At 33.8% G+C, this 20745-nt stretch overlaps 1 protein-coding gene across 8 annotated transcripts in view; it reads right to left on the bottom strand.

Annotated features, from left to right (window-relative positions):
• Positions 1-6378: 6378 nt before the first annotated feature.
• The window catches only part of LOC127842047 (band 4.1-like protein 3), an 86600-nt gene continuing 72233 nt past the window's right edge, over positions 6379-20745 (bottom strand). For 5 of the 8 annotated variants that reach the window (XM_052371369.1, XM_052371368.1, XM_052371367.1 and 2 more), the window contains 9 exons: positions 20400-20561; positions 17270-17431; positions 16695-16856; positions 16261-16356; positions 14914-15033; positions 13460-13663; positions 10127-10219; positions 9492-9597; positions 6379-8589 (listed from right to left, as the gene is read on the bottom strand). In XM_052371369.1, coding sequence (XP_052227329.1) covers positions 9496-9597; positions 10127-10219; positions 13460-13663; positions 14914-15033; positions 16261-16356; positions 16695-16856; positions 17270-17431; positions 20400-20561 — 1101 coding nt within the window. In that variant the 3' untranslated portion in view covers positions 6379-8589; positions 9492-9495. The remainder of the gene's footprint in view (positions 8590-9491; positions 9598-10126; positions 10220-13459; positions 13664-14913; positions 15034-16260; positions 16357-16694; positions 16857-17269; positions 17432-20399; positions 20562-20745) is intronic. The other 3 variants (XM_052371370.1, XM_052371373.1, XM_052371375.1) reach the window with 3 other exon arrangements.

The following is a 20745-nucleotide window of genomic DNA, read 5'->3' as shown; positions in this document are numbered from 1 at the left end:
TATTGTATTTTATACATGTATAGAAGGTAAAAAACATGATGTAAGCAAAACCTTTCGTATATTGAGGTTACATTAATTTAGGATTCGCGTTTTGGTCTTGTAATCATATTTGCCAAAAGTCTTACGTTTGTTCACATTAAGTTTTAGGTGTTAGTAATGTCAACTTCAATAAGAGATGTGATTGTCAGAAACACAATGCCCCCTAATGCGCCGCTTTGAAGCCTTATATTTGACCTTGACGGAAGACCTTGACCTTTCACCGCTCAAAATGTGCAGCTCCATGAGATACACATGCATGCCAAATATCAAGTTGATATCTTCAATAATGCAAAAAATATGACCAATGTTAAAGTTTTGGGACAGAATGACAGACAGGCCAAAAACAATAAACCCCCGATCATTCGATCCGGGGGCATAAAACAGGTTACAAAACAGAAATACTGACCATGAGCTGTTAGCAGAACTCCAGCGTATGGACTACCAGGTGAAGCCATTAATGAGCTACGAAAGCATCTACTTCGTCAGGTAGAGGCAATAAAAACACAGCGCGCGAAATTGTAGATCTTATGCAATTTACGAAATACAATAAAGTTAATTTTATTCGAAGTACGAAGGCGAGATCAAATGTTTGTATTATGTATTTACGATAATCATAAATTATATAAAAGTAATTAAACAATAATATTCTTCACTCGATCGAAATATTTTTTCTCATCAACATTTGTATTAATTATAGAATTGAATGCAGTTTGACATTACTTTACTATTTACAAGTATACGAAGCCTAAACTATACGCAATGATGATGAATTAACTCTTGTCCTCTCAGATACATATTTAATGTATTTGTAGTAACTATGAAAGCAAAATTTAATTCAAGACCTTTCTTAATAGATTCACATTTTTAAGGCTTCATTACCAACCCTTTGATACTGATGAGCGACAAATGGCATAAAACCTGAACAGAAAGCGAGTTACTCGCAGGCTGTTCTGGTTTTTTGCTGTTTGCACCTAGCCATTTTCACTTTGCGTCTGAGAGGGAAATGGTTAATATTGTCAATAATCGCTTCGTTAACGCAACAGACACTATTTTCCAAATTCGACACACCTCATAACACTTTAGAGTATACGGAATAAGAAAAATGCCCGAAAAGTTTATCATCGCAAAATGAAACGACATTGCAGTATGATTATTTGTCAGGCGTATTTTCTTAATCAGAACTAGTTCATAGTTGAAATTTTGAGAACATCGTGCTTCGGTATCTATTCTATTCAGTTTCTTCTTATCAATAGACATCTCTTTACGATAACCGAATCTTTACTGTGCACAGGACGATCTTTGAAACAACAACTTATGTTCATCACATTCTCTCAGCATTCGTGTAATCCCTGTTGTGTTTAAAGTCATCAGCTTGTTGTCTGAACTTGCATAAAGTTCAGGAAGTTAATCCATTGGCAAATATATATTGAATATTGATATTTGTTATTAATACCATACTGGGATACAATCAGACAATACATAAATCTTTATATGTAGCCATAAAAATGCATCGATGCAAACAGATCGGTCTCAATGCAATCAATGCAAACTTTTAACTCAAAATGTCATAATATTCAATAGTTTTGCATAACGTTCCCTCGTCAAGGATTTTGATTAAGTTACCACTTGATACTGGAATTCACGGGTTTCTATGATTGTGTAACAAAGCATGTCTTATATTGACTAAATATAGCTTCTGTGCATATATCGTGAAATTAGACTGCATTCGTGTACGCGGATGAAATAAATAAAAAGTTCGGTGAAGTGTAAAACACGTTCTGTTGTGTCATATTAAATGCGACGTATCAAATGTGGTAAGACGTACGCCAAACAAATAGCAATATGAACAATCGTTTCAGAGAAGGTTGGTCAATAGTTTGACATTGTATAAAATGTATATCTCTCTTAAGATACAGTATCTAAGTGTTCTAATTAATCACTTTTCGTTTGATATCATGATTGCTTTATCATGTAATAGGCATACGTGAACGTTTTGAAAAAACCGAAATTGATCAATTACTTTAACCCATTTATGCCTATTTGACTCTCCCATCCTTCTAAATTGGATCAATTTATTTCCAAAATTACGGATGTCTAGTATATTTATTTCTATATTTAGAATATTTCTTACAGAAATTCCTAATAGCAAACAGCGCAGACCCTTATGAGACGCCGCATCATGCGGCGTCTCATCTGGGTCTACGCTGTTTGCCAAGGCCTTTTTTTCTAGACGCTAGTTATTAATGGGATAATTATTGTTAAAATAAGTCAAGGTGTATAGGTTATTGATAATATTTTAATGTACTGTGTATTTCAGCTTACTGTACTGAGTATCGCACAGAAAGTAAGAAGGTATTATTGCTAAGCTTTATTGAAGCATTCTTAATTATCTAATATAGTTACAATAAATATCTCCATTAAATGAAATCCAATTGAAGAAGATTAGCATGGATTCTGTATAAACAAGGGCTGTTTGTAAAACATGCATGCCCCCCATATGGGCTGTCAGTTGACCTTTGACCAAATGTAAGTTATCATCCGGAAACCATTGTACTATTTCGAGTCACTGTGACCTTGACCTAGTGACCTGAAAATCAATAGGGGTCATCTGCCTGTCATGATCAAGGAGGGAGTAAGAGCGGGGTATAATGTGGGGTGTGGTAATTAATTAGATGTTTAAAAAAAAACATTGGGGGGGCGGGTAGGGGGGGGGTGGGTGAGAGGGAGGTATAATGTGGTGTGTGGTAATTTATTAGGTGTTTAAAAAAAAATTGGGGGGGGGTAGGGGGGGTGAGAGGGGGTTATAATGTGGGGTGTGGTAAATTATTAGATGTTTAAAAAAAATTGGGGGGTGGGGGGTAGAGGGGGGGTGACAGGGGGGTATAATGTGGGGTGTTGTAATTTATAAGATGTTTAAAAAAAAATTGGGGGGTAGGGGGGGTTGGGGTGAGAGGGGGATATAATGTGGGTTGTGGTAATTTATTAGATGTTTAAAAAAAATGGGTGTGGGGGGTGTAGGGGGTAGGGGGAAGTGAGAGGGGGGTAAAATGTGATCATAAAAAATAACAAATGATCTTACACTGACATGAACAAATATCCTCTATTTATTAAACATGAAATTTACACTTATTGCATTTGTTTCCCCTGTATATAAGAAAGATATAATAGTGTATTACCTCCCCTGTCCTGCTTATATTTATATCAATCATCAAAATTAAACATTAACACAATATTTATTATACAAAATATAAAAAAAATCTCATATTCTGATAATATTTGCACTGAGCCACTTTATTTTACTCAAAGGATGATGTTTCATTGGACTGATAATTATAGATTTAGGTTAACAGACCAGTTGCTTCAGTTATATTGTTTAGAGTTCGCCCTGTTGGCTGCGTATGCGTTCTTGAGTTATCATCCAAAAACTATTTTACTATTTCGGGTCACCGTGACCTTGACCTTTGACCTAGTGACATCAGAATCAATAGGGGTCATCTGTGAGTCATGATCAATGAACCTATGAAGTTTCATGATCCTAGGCCAAAGCGTTCTTGAGTTATCATCCGGAAACCACCTGGTGGACGGACCGACAGACCGACCGACATGGGCAAAGCAATAAACCCCCTGTTCTTTGAAGGGGGGGGGCATAATTAAAAAAGGAGTAAGGTTCATTAATTAAGAGCCTTATTAGTTTGTTCAAGATATTTCAAGATATTGTTATTATTACTATCATTTTAATTTAGTTTTGTTAAATTAAGTATTATGCAATTGGCATGCCATTATCCAGAAACAACTGATCTTCAGAGTGGTCGTGTAAAAACGACGTGTAGCAAAACCGAAAGGAAAATTTAATATAAAGTAGATTGAACAGTATAATTAACGGGGAATTATATGTTATTTACTTTAACACACAAAGACCTTCCTTCAGTTGATTTTACATCTATCGTATCTTAAGAAGACAAAGGTTATTCATTTTGAATGCTTCTCAAATATAAATACATATATACATTTTGCATGTTAAACATTTTGTCTTTTTTTCATGATTGAAAAATTTAGAAGTAAAAACATTCCAGATTACTTCTGAAAACAACAGATGGTAGGTGGTTTAGATAAACATAACAACTTTGGCTTGCCTTGGGTATAACTAAAACATCGTGCCCTATCAAAGTTTTAAAGCGGGTATATACGATTTTGTCAAATATTTATGAATTTATATAAACTGTGTAAAAAACTTATTATATATATATATTTCAATATAAATTAAAATAAAAGTTAAGAAGAACATGTGTCGAAAAATGCGTAACAAGCCAGATATTTAATTCTGAAATTGAAAACGGCTGTACAGCCGAATTCGCCAGCATGTATACCATACATGTACGATGTGCATCTAAACTTAGTTTAACGGTTTATTTGAATTCCTGCAACGATATCTATTCATACGACACACGAACACTATCTCCGATCCTACTGCAAAGACGAATGCTTCGGTTATTGTAGGAAAATATGTACGTCACTATCGGCTCGGGGCGCTAATTTGCCTTTGCTGCATTTTATGAAATTCGGCTTTAATGTATAATTTTTCTTGCCTATTTTGTGTTATTGTAACATATTTTATCAATATATTACAATTTAACACATATAAAAAATCGTATATACCCGCTTTAATAAAGTTATTGTAGTATAAACGCATGTAAACATCGGTACATGCGTTTGAGTCAGTGATTCTCTGAGTACATGTATAATGAAATAAGTTCAGTAAAACACAAAACAAATGGCAACGAAACGAAACCAGATTTTCAACTGTTAAGATGTTAATTCAATTAATTTTGAATCTCTCAGATAGGTCATCATTTTAGGAACCTTCACACAAACTGTCATCTTGCATTGTCTTCATTACTCATTAAACTGATTATCACAAGCAAAAAAACTATAAATAACTATCTAAACTCAAGTAATAAACTTGTGTATATTTTAAAATATAATTTAAACTCAAGTAATTAACTTGTGTATATTTTAAATTATAATTTATCTACGACACTTTATGCTAGTATTAATGTATCTGCATAGAAATATTGAGCTTTGAGATGTTAAAGCACTAACATTTGATTGACAATTTAATTATCCAGAGAGCTAAGCAATATTAGCAATGAACATCAACTCATCCTAGGTAATACATTAAAAGAGCAGTGATTCTATTAGTGCTATCCATTTTAAATCGGATTTTAATTCCAAAACAGGTTTGCTATGTTCAATGAGTGCTAAGTAATAGACATAAAAAAAAACTAAACAAAGTAGATCTGCAAGTAAGCTTCCAATAAAATCTGCATTAAAATCTCCATTACATTTCAAGTCACTGGATGCGCCCATATTTTTATTTTTTTTTTAAACAACAACACCACAATAATAGAGCAAAATAAGAATTGAAACAATTATTTTATTAAAGTAATTGTTACATTTGAGATACATGGCATTCGAAAATAAGCCTCAACCTTTAATGCCACGATTCAACAGTCTTGTTATTAATATGTTGGTCCATTTTTCTCCACTCGTCTATTAGAACTTTTGTCAGACATGTAAACAGAGTTAACGGTTCGCTTCTGTAGACGGCGTTTACGGATTTCCGATATACAGTGAACCCGCATTTATCCGGAAACGTCTGTTCCGGCAGAAATTTTTGATTAACGACGGGTTCGTCAAGGCAAATATAAGTCATTGACCGCAAACCACCTGTTTGACAACGATACACCCCATACCCCAATCTATCAACCAGGATTTTCAATTTCTTTCTAAACCTGGATGATAAAATAGATCTTATCTCTAGAGAAACACAGAAGTTGGCAAGATACAGTATGATAAGAAATGAATTGGCATCTGGTGAATGGACCCAGCAGTAACATGTTCATTAGTGTTTGTTCGAATCACCACCCCTTGGATTCCCCCCCACCCCCCCCCCCCCCCCACACACACACACACTTCTTAATATTGCGACCCAGGTTTAAGTACCTCTCCCGGCGCATGTGAGCTTTGTTAGTGATCATTCAACAAGAGGAGTTTTTTGTACTGTGGTTTTCCCAACAGCACAAGACCTCTCCAACATTGCAATCTTTGAAGTAAAAACTTGGTACATGTATATGTAAATGTAGCTTTTATTCAAACTTTGTCCCAAATTTCAGTCTTAATAAGTAAATAAGGTATATGCGCTGATACTCACTCCATGTTCTCATATTATTGTGGCCCCAGGCGAGGTATGACATCAACCATTGCGAAATACGTTTCGTTCACGTTTGTTGATATTCAAATGGTACATGTGATAACTGTTATACAAACAAGAAAAATATGATAGATTAATTATTTTATTAAAATTATAGCTATGCATCTGAAGCAAGGAATTGACTTATAACACAAACATACACACATTGATTGAACATAAGTACATGTACATATTCATTTATTCGAATTATTAAGAATCTATCTTCCCAAACAAAATGACCATATTTAAGTTGACACTCCAGAAAAAGGGAACAATATGTACGTCGGTATTTAAAACATGATCTGTATTTGAACAACATGAATAAAACAAGTACAAAGCCCAATTTAATTTATGAACAGCTTATGAACACGGCATGTAATATGATACACTTTCTAGGTTTTAATTTAATTTAAAACTCATCTTTTATAGAATATAATCTTTTTCCTTTTTCTTCGCAGCATTAGAAGATGAAACTGGGTTTTATTTTTGCAAAAGGACACATCAAAGGAGATAAATATATTAAAGGTATTCAAAAGCAAATACTATAAAGTAATAATTATTCTTTCGTGTTATAACTATCCAATGAAAATGACACAGCTTAATGATTGTTTTTCTTGAGAGCAATATGCTGTACAATCGTTATACAATGTATATGATTTTATGTACATAGAATAAGAGAAAAAATAAATCCTCATGAAATAAAAAGATTAGTATGTTTCCAGTAAAACACTAAGTTACAAACATCTCTTTAACAATGATACTTTACAGTTCAACTCTTGATGTTTGTGATACCCACAATTTTCACCCCAAAAATGTTTCAGTAATAAAATGAAATACATTGCAAGTTTTATTTGTTCCTCAAATTTGCAACTGAAATCATACATTGACACTTAATTTAGATATAATAATTATTCAATTAATAATAAAACTTAATATAAGTAGTATTTAGAAATGCAAATAAAATTGCAGTATAACCAATGCTATATAATTATAACTGTATAATACCTATTGTATTCACTTAATTGTTTACAATAGCAATTTGAATAGATTGATAAATAAAGTATATTTATTATATGTAAATAAGGATTCTTACTTATGTTTTAAATTATGACAATTTAATCTTTTAACTGCCTTATATAGTCTTATATTTCATAGACATGGAACATAAGCTCATTGTCTTTCAACATAAAACTCAAAACGAAATCTGCTTGCCTAAGCTGATCTTAAAAGCAAATGGAACAATTATTGACAACTAAACATTTAAAAATGCTAAAAATGCCTTAAAAAATAAAAACAATGAAAATAAAAACAGCAGTTTTTTATAGAACAATGGTGTTAAAATTGTTTCAATGTGATATCCACCATCACACAAGTTGCTACCAAATGCTAAATAAATGTTCACACAGCGTGGTGATAAGCATACACAATACACAAGTCAATATCTGCAGGTAGTCTGTAAAAAAGTATCTTCCTTGTTGCTTATCAATAAATGAAAATTAAATATATTACATGAGCTTAGAAACCATCAATATGATTTAATTGATAAGGGTATAATGATGATTCATTAAAATGATCACCCACTGAAGATTTTGTGTCAATTCATCTATTTTGTTTTTTATTATTTAATTTTAGCTTCAATGTTCACTGACACACATACAAAACAACCATTTGATGGGTACACAATAACATAAAGAATTCCAAGTCATTTGCTATCAGCACTTTACTCCTACTAGTCATTTGAATTATATACAAACATGAAATATGTATGTGCAAATAAAAATGTCTGTATTCATATGCATAATAAGCTTATAACATTATTGGCAATCTTTCAATCACAACCAACAAAACATAATAAAAAGCTGCATTTTTAAATAATATTACTGTGCGCCATTATAAAAAAACATTACAAGTATACGTGACTTTGGCCATTTCCACAAGATGAACAAGATGATTCATAACTCATACTAAGATCTTCATGTTTTTAAGAAGTTCTTTGTATTTTCTGAAGCCCAAAAATAAACAATTTCTAGAACTAATCATATTCTGCCCCTAATTGTGTACAGAAAACAAAAAACGTGCACAATAGTAGCAACAGAAAATTCAAGATCTTGGATCTGCTCATGACTTGATGATGTCACATGAGAGTTGTGATGTCACTGATGTCATCAAAATCTGCTCCAATGGCAGACCAGTATTTCTTCTTCAGGCACACTGGTAGATTATGGTGATGACGGTTTCTAATTAAGTGAAATTTCAAAAGCACATTACAGTTCATTATTGCTTTGCGTCCATTAAAACTTCTGAAATAAACAATAAAGAGATAACTTAAACACTAAGTTCATTTACTTCATATTGAAATATTATTGTGCTTTATATGATTATATATATACCAATATCCTTTTTCAAATAGATGTATTTGAAATCGTTAATTGAAGGATGTTTTATATTTTTATCACATTTATTAGTTAACTGATATATGAATGCTACAGTGTTTTAGGATTGGGGAGTCAGAGAATAACTGACTTGAATGTAAGACATCAAAACAGTGAACAAATAAAAGAATTTGAAATAGAGAATGTATGGCTAATGTGTAGTGTACTTGAAGTGATCAGGCAAGACAGAGAGATGATAGTACATGTACTCTGAAAGCATTTTTAAGACCAGTCATTAAATTTGAACAGGTCATACAAAAGTCTTGTTTAGGGAAAAAGTTTGAACTTTGATATTTCTAGACTCAAAAAAAAGGCAATTGTTTTGTTCAAGGTTCTAAAAAATTATTTCACTTTATTCTTCATGATCATTATCAAGGTTACACTAAATTCAATAAAGGTGTAAGATGCACCAGACATGACAGGAACTTGCATTTATATGAGCCTTTTTCTGTGAAAACTTGATTTAATTAATGTGCGTAAAGTGTCATCCCAGATTAGCCTGTGCAGTCCGCACAGGCTAATCTGGGACAACACTTTCCGCTGTTATGGTATTTTGAGTTTCAAGGAAGTCTCTCCTTACCGAAAATCAAGTTTAGGCGGGACGACACTACGCACATGCATTATGCCCAGTTTTCTCAGAATATGGCACATCATTTGAATTGGTAATTGATGAGATATTCAGACCTGTGAGCCTAACATTAACAGGCCAGCAGTATTTCGTATAATACTTCATACTATATTATTAATACATGAACATGTACTTAAATTACTTTTTTATCTTTCGTTCAAGTCCTCAATTTGACGTATGCACTCTATCTTGTCCACCGTCAAATCTGGGTTCATTTCTGTGACTTGTTCAATGGCTGCCCTCAACAACTGAAAAGCATAAGTGAAAACAGATAATATACACATACAGCTTTTTTGTTTGTTAAATCTACACCGCAAAAGAGAAAATCAGCAACAACAAAAAATCTAACCCATGCAGATACTTCAACTAGGTATTCTTGTTCAATCTATGTTAACCTGAATGTATATATATTTAACACTATTTGCTGGTAATCACAAACTCTCAAGTAACTTTGTAAGTCATTAAAACTTTGAAATAGGTTTCAAACAGACACTTACACTTATCAATCATATGTTAATTATAAAAGCATTGTTTACAAAAAATGTTCATATCAAAGCCCTGATTCATTTACAAAAAATTAACAAAATGTTTTCTGATGTGTCTGCCTAAAACCAGGAGGTCATGGGTGTGATCCCCAATGATCATCTTTAATTCTCCCCCAAAGCCACCAGGTTCTCGTTCCACCCAGGAAATGGACTCAATAGCGTTTTAATAAGCTTAGGCTTCATATGCAATCAAGCTTAAATTAATAGGGTTTAAATGAAAATAAGGCCTTACAGCATCATGATCGGTGTCGTCATCTCCGTCTGTTACCACGGTGATCTTCCTCTCCACATGTGTCTCCACCATACCATCTCGCTCAGTCTTGTACTGGAAACATGGAAGGAACACATCAGAATAACACCAGTCCAAAAGGATTCCATATGGGATTCCGTACAATCAGGTGCAATCGGGAACGGGGTTTTCCCATTCTGAAGATCTTATTTTTCTTGGTTTGGATTTCAAATATTTAACAAACTGAAATGCTTCTTCTGACTGTTAAAAGCATTCTGATTGGTCAATATTTTTATTTCAAATTTAGTTTGAAACTTCAGAGATCACTCCAGAAATATGTTGGAATGCAGTCGTACCAATCTATATTAAGTACATTTCGTAAAACTTAAAATAACACAATAATAAAATCACAAGATCAGTGTTAATAACTCTTTTCATCAAATTTACTAGCAATACTAACAAGGATTATTATGTTGAAAATGTTAATTATTGATAATGAATTTATTGTTAACTGTTTAAGTTTAATTACATTGACAAAGATTAAATGAACATAACAGTAATATACAGGGTTAACAGAAAAAAAATATGTTTGTTATTGTAAAAGCATTTGATAAAAACTGACCAAGAACATCTACTTTTGCAACTATACAAATTGCAATTCCTCATCAATTAAATACACAAGATGCACAAAAACTGCGCTATTCTTCCTCATATTCATAATTCATTGTTTCTCAATCCATTCATTGTTTCTGTTGTTAAATCTACTATAAAAGAAAATGACATGCATATTACCAGCACTATCAATCAAATAATGTTCTTGTGAACTTTAAGAAGATGCAAATAGCAGCTCATTAAAAATTTATAATACTATAAAGGAAGAAATACTGTATAGCATACAATATACATGGCACAACTATGCATATATATATATATATATATATATATATATATATATATATATATATATATATATATATATATATATATATATATATAGATATTAAAAAATTTGTCTGCAAATTACATACCTCTAGAGTATCAATGTCATTTTAAATACATTAACAGTTTTCAACAATAATTTTCAAAACATCATATCTTAACTGTACAACCAAAAGGTTTAAATATTAGATTTTACACAACTCAACTTAATTTTCCCAAAGCTTGATGAACAGGAACTACATATTGCAAATTTCTGTTTAGGTACAAGTGTGCAAAAGAAATAAGCATCACATAATTTACATTATTGATAATTAATAATAAAGCGGGCTAAATGTTGGCTTTTTATATTTTGTTTAAAGTGTTTTATGAGTGTTAAATAGATATAGGTCTTATGCCATATGCCGCCAGCTAGCTGTAGTACAGCCTCCACATCCGCACAGTCTGGCCAGGAGTAACACTGCACCCTATTAACCCTTTCCAACTTATAAGCAAAGTGAAAATGTGCAAACTCGCAGTCTGTTCAGGTTTTATGCCGTTTGCTGCTCATCAATATCTTATGGTAGGAAATAAAGCCTTAAAACTTGAATTAAATAATAATTAAAGGTTTTCATTTACATTTTACTTTCTGGAGGACTACAAATGGGTCAATATATATATCTAAGTGGTAAAGGGTTAACTCCCGCAAGGCTTCGTGGTCTCATTAAATAGACAGTGTAGCTCCTGACCAGATTGTGAAGATGCGCAGGCTTGTCTTGAGTTACGCAAGAGGCATAAGACCCATTGTTGCATGATGCCTGTCATATGTTCATGAATGGCTGGTAAATGAATAAGACTGCAAAAGCAAAAGCTACAAATTTGTGTACACTAAATAAAAAAACAATTGTTAGTATTCACTGGAGACAACAGACTGTATTTATTATTTCAATTTTTGTAATCAGTGGTATAATGTGTAATCCAATGTTTCAAACTCTTTCTTAATTTAATGCCATCATGTTGGAAATCATTAAAATATCTATCTACATTTCATGCAATTAAAAGACTTAACTGTAGTTTCATTTCATTAAAATGCATAGTAACAATATTCCATAAATATATTTGGTATTTTCTGAGCCTAGAATAGTATTTTACTTAAACATCATTTATGTCTTTTAAAAAACAAGAATAAAACAATAAAATGAAACAATAATATGGCATGCTTGAAATATAACTTCAAAAAGAAAAAAATCATCCGAAACTAACTGTTGTATACAGGGTATTCTAGAAACGACACACAACAGTTCAGAGCTAGTCATTATCATGCCATTCTGACAACATTCCAGGTTTCTTATACAAGCTTGTCAAACACGCATCCAGAGAGAGCTTAACATAATGCCAAACAAGAAAACAAAGACAGGAATCTGTGACGTGCATCGCCAAGTTGACAAAATATTAAGCTCAGAGAAAGTCAGATCTATGGAACACTCCATGCAGTAAACAAGATGTTTGTGTTTTAATGATTCTTTTTAAGTAATCTAGACCAAAACCAAGTTTTTCTGACCTATATATAATGGGATAGCTATGTTGTTATAGTTGGTATTTGCTTCTAATCCTAGACCTATATTCTGTACGGTAAATAAGGACAGTGGTCATTTTTTTAAATTCCTTTTTCAGACAATTAGTTTTGCTTAAACAGTAACAACAATGCTCTTTACCAGACATGCTTTAATGCAATAGGAAACAAGAACTAAGGGACACTTTTGGAAATGCAGGGTTTTGTCTCTAGCATTCAGACCTATGTGATGAACTACAACTGCTAAAGAGCTGGCCTGTGCATGGTGAAATGCAGGTGTAAAACACTGGGTGCTCAATGGACAGCAATAGAGTTTGGATTGTCATCGGGTATAAAATCATTAAGTGAAGATTTGTTTGTGTCTAAAATGATAAAAATAGTCCACTCAATAAAAACATATCTGGGTTTGTAATATCAAGGTAAACAACTCTTGTCATGTGTTAAATGTAGACTCAGACAGTAATAGAGACACGAATAAATAGCAGCATGAATATGTGGTTTGCATTTTTCAAAATTACAAATGCAAAACATCAGGCAAAAAAAAAAAAGTCATAAGTAACCAGATATATCAGTCTCCTCAATGCAAATTTAGACTTTAAAAAAAGTTATTTCAGCTAATGTATTAGAAAGCTATTATATAAAGAAGAATGAAAACTAATAACAAGACATTCCTTTTCTACAGATTAGCGGTACCTAGAAAACAGTTAAGAGGGGGAATAATACCTCTACTGTTTAATCTGGATAGGTTATAAGGGTAAGTGAAAAAATGTTATCACACAACGCGAGCACAGGCCAAACTGTCACGAAACAAGCTTGCAAAAGAAACATGTATGCTATGTGGCGCTTACTGTTGTTGTATCTATAGTCTGGGACCTGGTGGTCACGGAATGAGCACTGATAAGAATACTCTCTTCGGTTTCGTATGGTACCCCGTCTCGCTCGTAGGTTACCTTATGGGTCTTGGTTTCCACGATAGGGATATTAGACGTGGACCTTGGGACGTCGTTCAGGTCGGGGTTGTACTTGAAGGATTCCGTTGCCACAGTTATCGGCTATGCGAGAAAGGGAGGCCACTATCTAATTACTGTCGTTGCTGGGATTTTGTATATTGTAGTTTTGATAGCGGACCGTTTTTTAACATGTACCACTGTTCTTATGTTTGTGTCATGTTGAAAATGATGTTGGTAACATAGCAGTTGTCCAGTGAAAACTAACAATTAATGTATACAGCACAGAGAAAAGAATTATCATAATTTATGAACTGAGTTCCAAGTGTCAGCATTTAAATGATTATAATACATATTTATACCAAAATCTGGGAAATGCATAACTGTGGCATCGATGGAAAATAAATTGCTCATCAACACTGATGATATCACAACTAAATTTGTTTATTTGAACCCTTTCTCACTCAGAAGCAAATTGAAAATGGCTATGTGCAAACAGCATAAAACCAGAACAGCCTGCAAGTAACTCGAAGTCTCTTCAGGTTTTATGCTGTTTGCTGCTCATCAGTATCTTAGGGTTGGAAATGAAACCTTTAAAACTTCAATAGAGTAAGAAATGTCTTTAATTAAATTCAACTTTCTAAGGGACTACAAATGCGTGAAAATATAAGTGGTAAAGGGTTAAGCTGTGCTCATTTTTGCTAGAGCTAAGTGATCATAATCAACACTTGGAACCCAGTCTGAGAGAGGATCAGCTGTATTTCATCAAGTTACCTCAAAGTCATCCTACAAGAAAGATCATACCAACCTTAGGAATGGCTTATAACAGACTGACATAAACTATACCATGGCATTTGACATCACGTTCTATTAAATGTTAATGTAATTATCAAATGCCAATATACATGCATGTTATACTTGACATTAACCACACAATAAAAGGTAGCTCAAAACGTATTTGAAAGTTACCATAAATGATATATCAAACTCGAAATTGCTTGAAAGTAAGCAAACATGATAAAGTGTGATTGCAAAGTAACCAAAGTTTACAGACCGACAATAGATTTAATAAAAAGAAACGTATAATTGAAATACAATTTACCTCAAAGTAAACATAAATTTTAATTTGCTGGAAAGTAACTGAAAAAAATTACTTTAAAGAAACCATACATCAAAATGGACTTGAAAGTAACCGCAAATAAAAATGTTCTTGAAAGTTTCCACAGAGCAAAAAGGTTACTTTCATGAAACAGCGTATCAAAATTTACCACAAAATAACCACAAGCGGCTTCAAAGAAACCACATACACAGACCCATAAGAGGTAAGCCACAAGATAACTCAGCAATCTACTCACCACATTATTGATCAGATCCTCGTTCGAGCCATAACCGTTGGGCTTTTTGGGTCTAGAGGCCACAGGCGGCTTGCGTTTTGCGTCTTGGAAGAACGGCATCGGGTCAGTTTTCTTCACTGCCTGGCAACCAAAAGAACAAAACATAGATTATTTCATGCGAAAGAGGGGCAAAATGTAAGTCTACGTGCGAAAGTCTTTTTGAGACATTAAAAAAATATGATTCGAAAAATGACTAAACAGTAAACTACACAAAATCAGTGTAAACAAGTGTTCCGCGGTCGAAGACATATGCCCCTCCAAACAGGGCTTTGAACTAGTGACCCTAATTTCAATAGGGGTCATCTACTGTCCAATGCCAATGCGCATGTGAAGTATCAAGCCAATCGGTCAAATCGTTGATGAGTTATTAATCAAAAAAACAATTTTCACACTAATTGTGACAGTGACCTTTTACCTAGTGATCTTAATTTTGATAGGGGTCATCTACTGTCCAAGGACAATGCACATGGGAATTATCAAGCCAACCAGTCCTTTCGTTGACAAGTTATTGATCAGAAATGCTTTTCCCACTTATTGTGCCAGTGACCATGACCTTTGACCTAGTGACCCCAATTTCAATAGGGTCATCTATTGTCAAAGGCCAATGCACACGAGAAGTATCAAGCCAATCGGTCAATTTGTTGAAGAGTTATTGATCGGAAACTAACTGGTCTAAAGACATTCAGACTGGTCTACTCACAAGTCTACCGACATTCAGACTTGTCTACAGACAGACTGCCAGCAACGCAATATACCCCTTCTTCTTCGTTTATAATAATGCTTTTCCAAAAAAGTTAAAAAATAGGTGACTTAACCCTTTACCACTTAGATACATATTTTGAGGCATTAAGGGTCCCTTAGAAAGGTAAATTTAATTAAAAACCTTTCTTACTAAATTCAAGTTTTAAAGGCTTCTTTTCCAACCCTTAGATACTGATGAGCAGCAAACAGCATAAAACCTGAACAGACTGCGAGTTTTATGCTGGTTGCAAAAGCCATTTTCACTTTGCTTTTTATGGGGGAAAGGGCTAAAATAAAAATATTTTAATAAACTATTAAACAAATAAGAAAAGTCAGTGCTATGTTAAAGTTAAAAAACCAACAATATAACTTATTAGCTACCGGTAAATAATAAACCACGGGTTATTTTCAACCACAAAATCGGAAACGAACCCAGTATTTCTTTAAAAGGTAAAAATTTGCAAGAATGGAAAAGAATTTTGGACATGGAACATTTGCAACTTTAATGTTGCTTGGACCTTGTACTGGAAATACTAACAAAATATTTGTTTTAACAAGTAAACTTACCTCTGGCTTGTGTAATGGCAAGAATTCTTGTTTTCTGTCAATGGATTTGAAGCCACCTGCTCTCAAACTGTAGTTCATACCGTATCCACGACCAGCCTAAAACCATGACTTTACACATTATGACTTTTCAAAATCATTAGCACCGCATTTAAAATACATAAAAACATAGGGTACTCTTATTACATTTTTTTTAAATAAATGATCACAAACACATTAAGGATGTAGTTTGTATTCAAATATTCATAATTAGCAGCAAAATATACACATTTCCAAAGACAGATTCCATTATATTAATTAGAAGAATCATTTTTAAATTAGTTTCGCTGACGTAGCTTTTGTTTGAAAAAAATCTTTTAAATGTTTGTTTTTTAACTAAATACTACCTCATGAAAACAGACAAACATAAAGAATTTCTTGACAAAAGAAATACTCACAAGGAAGTTCACATATTCATGGAACCATTTCATCCTCTGAAGGTCGGAGTCTACTGCGTGGTAGCGAGGATCCGTCTCTATATATTTCTTGGACTGGTGCCAAGTGGATGTGGCGGATATGTCTGGCGTGTCCTGTAGCAGTTGTATGAAGGCGGCCTTTTTCTGCAACAAATTGAAAATCGCTATTTTTCAATTTTACTGATTTTCAATGTAAGAATATCAAATGTCATAGAACTGGCATTACATGAAAAATGTAATGAATAACAAACAGAATGTAAAATGTCATGGGTTTCTCCAAAATTTAATGCATAATTCTATTTGTGTGGCTGTGAAAACATTCGTATTTTTATTCTCAAGAAATCAAGAAACATCAACTCAAATATTACAAATGGCACTCAACTGAGTCTTGTTTGGATACTTTAATGGCCAAACAAAAGTATATAGAATTATTTCTTGCATTCCAGCCATTTCTTTTATTTACAAATCGAAGCATAAGTTATTTTTTTCACCAAAAGTCCAATGGGTAAAAGATACACAACTTCAACATTTTTCCAAACTGATTATGCCATGCTAACCAATTCTGTTGTGTACTCGTTGAAGTATTTCTCTCTCTGCTCGTCAGTGTCCACATTATGGAAGCGAGGATCATGGGAAATATCCTCCTTGGCGTCGGGATAACGGGAGTAGCTCGTGATGGAAGGCGTGTCCTCAAGGAGTTTCATAAAGTCTGCCTTTTTCTGTAAAACAGTTTATATCGATTAAGATAAGTACCAGGAAAAAATATTAACAAGGGACAAATTGTCACAAAACCAGGTTTTCAGTTGAAAAAAAGTCTGATAAAGGGGGACAAAAATTCAAAATGTGTATTGTTAACCCCCTTGTGTAAAATTGACCTTGATTTCAATTAGAAATCAAGGGCTGTGTGTAAAACATGCATGCCCCCCATATGGGCTGTCAGTTCTAGTGGAATCCATTGTGTGAATACGTTTTTTGTCACTGTGACCTTGACCTTTGACCTAGTGAACTGAAAATCAATAGAGGTCATCTGCCAGTCATGATCAATGTACCTAACAAGTATCATGATCCTAGGCCTAATTATTCTTTAGTTATCATCCGGAAACCATTTTACTGTTTGGAGTCACTGTGACCTTGACCTTTGACCTAGTGACCTGAAAATGGATAGGGGTCATCTGCCAGTCATGATCAAAGTTCCTATGAAGTTGCATGATCCTAGGCGTAAGCATTCTTGTTATCATCCGGAAACCATTTTACTGTTTCGAGTCAATGTGACCTTGACCTTTGACCTAGTGACCTGAAAATCAATAGGGGTCATCTGCCAGTCATGATCAATGTTCCTATGAAGTTTCATGATCCTAGGTGTAAGCATTCTTGAGTTATCATCCGGAATCCATTTTACTGTTTCGAGACACTGTGACCTTGACCTTTGACCTAGTGACCTGAAAATCAATAGGGGTCATCTGCCAGTCATGATCAATGTATCTATGAAGTTTCATGATCCTAGGCGTAAGCATTCTTGAGTTATCATCCGGAAACCATTTTACTATTTCAAGTTACTGTGACCTTCACCTTTGACCTAGTGACCTGAAAATCAATAGGGGTCATCTGCCAGTCATGATCAATGTACCTATGAAGTTTCATGATCCTAGGCCGAAGCGTTCTTGAGTTATCATCCTTTCATAGTTACATAGTTGTTTCAAAATCAATCTCTTTTTAGTTGTGGCGACCTTGACCTTGGAGATATTGATGTAATTCTTTCGTGCGACACTGTCCAATAATGGTGAATAAATGTGCCAAATGATTTTAATATGTCACAATGAATGACATAGTAATGGCCCAGACAATCTCATTTATGGCCATTTTTGACCTTCAAACTCAAATTGTGACCTTGACCTTGGAGATATCGACGTGATTCTTTCAAGCGACATACCATCTAATGATGGTGAACAAATGTGACAAATGATTTTAAAATCTGACAATGAATCACAAAGTAATGACCCGGACAAGCTCATTTATGGCCATTTTTTACCTTCAAACTCAAATTGTGACCTTGACCTTGGAGATAACGACGTAAATCTTTCGTGCGACACACTGTTTAATGATGGTGAACAAATGTACCAAATGATTTTAAAATCTGACAATGAACGACAAAGTAATGGCCCAGACAAGCTCATTTATGGCCATTTTTGACCTTCAAACTCAAATTGTGACCTTGACCTTGGAGATATCGACGTAATTCTTTCGCGCGACACACCGTCTAATGATGGTGAACAAATGTGCCAAATGATTTTAAAATCTGACAATGAACGACAAAGTTATGGCCCGGACAAGCTTGTTCTGCCCGTCCGCCAGCCCGCCCGCCCGCCGACAATCACCAATCTAACAACCAGTTTTTTTCTTCGAAAAAAACTGGTTAAATATGGTTAGTTAAGTCCCTATGAAAACGGAACAAATTAAAATGTTTGTAATAACCTGATCAAAATAATATTGTGAAAAAAAAAGACTCTGGAAACATGATTGTTTTCAAGACCAGAGCTCCAGATAAGGGTCGTATTTTCGTAATTACGAATTATTTTCAAGTCCGATACATATTTATTTTAAAATCTTGTCTTACCATAAAGAAGTACAAAATCAAGTTACGAATATTACTTTTACATCGGTTCGTATCGATTTTTATTGAGTTCTTTTCGCGTATTAAAGATCTTTTCGGTGCTTATATAGAATGGTTATCGGGTTTGTTTTACAAAGCGCATTTTTTCCAATAAAAGCGGCGTATACAGTCTATCTGTCAAAACACAATGGCGGCGCCCAGAGAGCGTCCTAAAAAAACTGCAAAGCGTCCAAAAACACACTTTTAACATATTGTGCGCAAAGTGAGCCGAAGTTAAATGTTTAGAAAGACATTATAGAAAAGATCTTAAACGATGTTGTATGTTCAGTTGCCGACACAGTCGGAAAAGCTAAACAAAAACGCGACACGACGGGTCCAAACTTGAACAAAAAAAACAACATTGAACGAGTGGAAGGGACAAGTCCCGTGGCTAATCGTTGAAAAGATTGAAGGAAAGACCTGTTTTAATTGTGAAGTATGTAAAAAAAATCATCTAAGGCATACAATCTAAGCACAGTTTGGGCATATGAAGGTATTTGAAAAATAAAATTGTATAATACTGAAAAGACACTGTTGAACTCGTATAAATAAAGTTGCTAGTTTGGTATTTTGATTTTTTTTGCATGAAAATAACCATTATTATTTATTTTTAGGTCATTTAAAAAAAGAAAGATTTATTTTTCATAACTTTGTAGTAACGTTAAGAATAAAATTTCAGAGTTAAGAATTCTTTTTGAAAATCTGGTAGTAATTTAAGAATTTCACAAAACCTTATCTGGAGCTCTGAAGACATTGTGCATGAGGCAAGATACATAATGAGAAATAATTTTGTAAATTTGTACTGATTGATTTATCACAATTGTATTATTGAGGCTTAAAACAAAATTGAATACTGGTATATGTCTCATTTATTACAGCAAACTCTCATACTTGATGCACACTGGTCTATGAAAACCACAAAGCTTTTGGCAAGTTGTCCGAGATAATTCTATTAAATTTCATTTCCATGTTCATCCTCTGTGACATGCTAGATAAAATTGAAATTTCGACTCCCTTCTTTCAACCAGTGGACTTACCAGATTCTCCACGTATTCATTGAACCAGGCCTTGCGGAGTTCATCGGTTGGGACGGCGCGGTAACGGTCGTCATGGGCGATGTAATCCCTCACCTCCTCAAACCGTGACTGGCTGTCAATGGCCGGCGTGTCCCTGAGGAGTTGCATGTAGTCGGACTTTAACTGAAAATGGACCAAAGAATGCATTGTCTAGAACATGTTCCAGTATTATTACAACTTGTTCTGTGTGAGTGTTTTTTTCTTTTTGAAAAATGCACTAATTGCTTTGCGACAAAAAAAAAATCTTGAAAATACATTCAAATGATATATTTTCCTTTTGTACAAACCAAAAAGTATTCAAGATTAA

Source organism: Dreissena polymorpha, chromosome 8 (assembly GCF_020536995.1).
Source record: "Dreissena polymorpha isolate Duluth1 chromosome 8, UMN_Dpol_1.0, whole genome shotgun sequence".
NCBI classification, from domain to species: domain Eukaryota; kingdom Metazoa; phylum Mollusca; class Bivalvia; order Myida; family Dreissenidae; genus Dreissena; species Dreissena polymorpha.
This window is presented reverse-complemented; position numbering and strand designations above follow the sequence as displayed.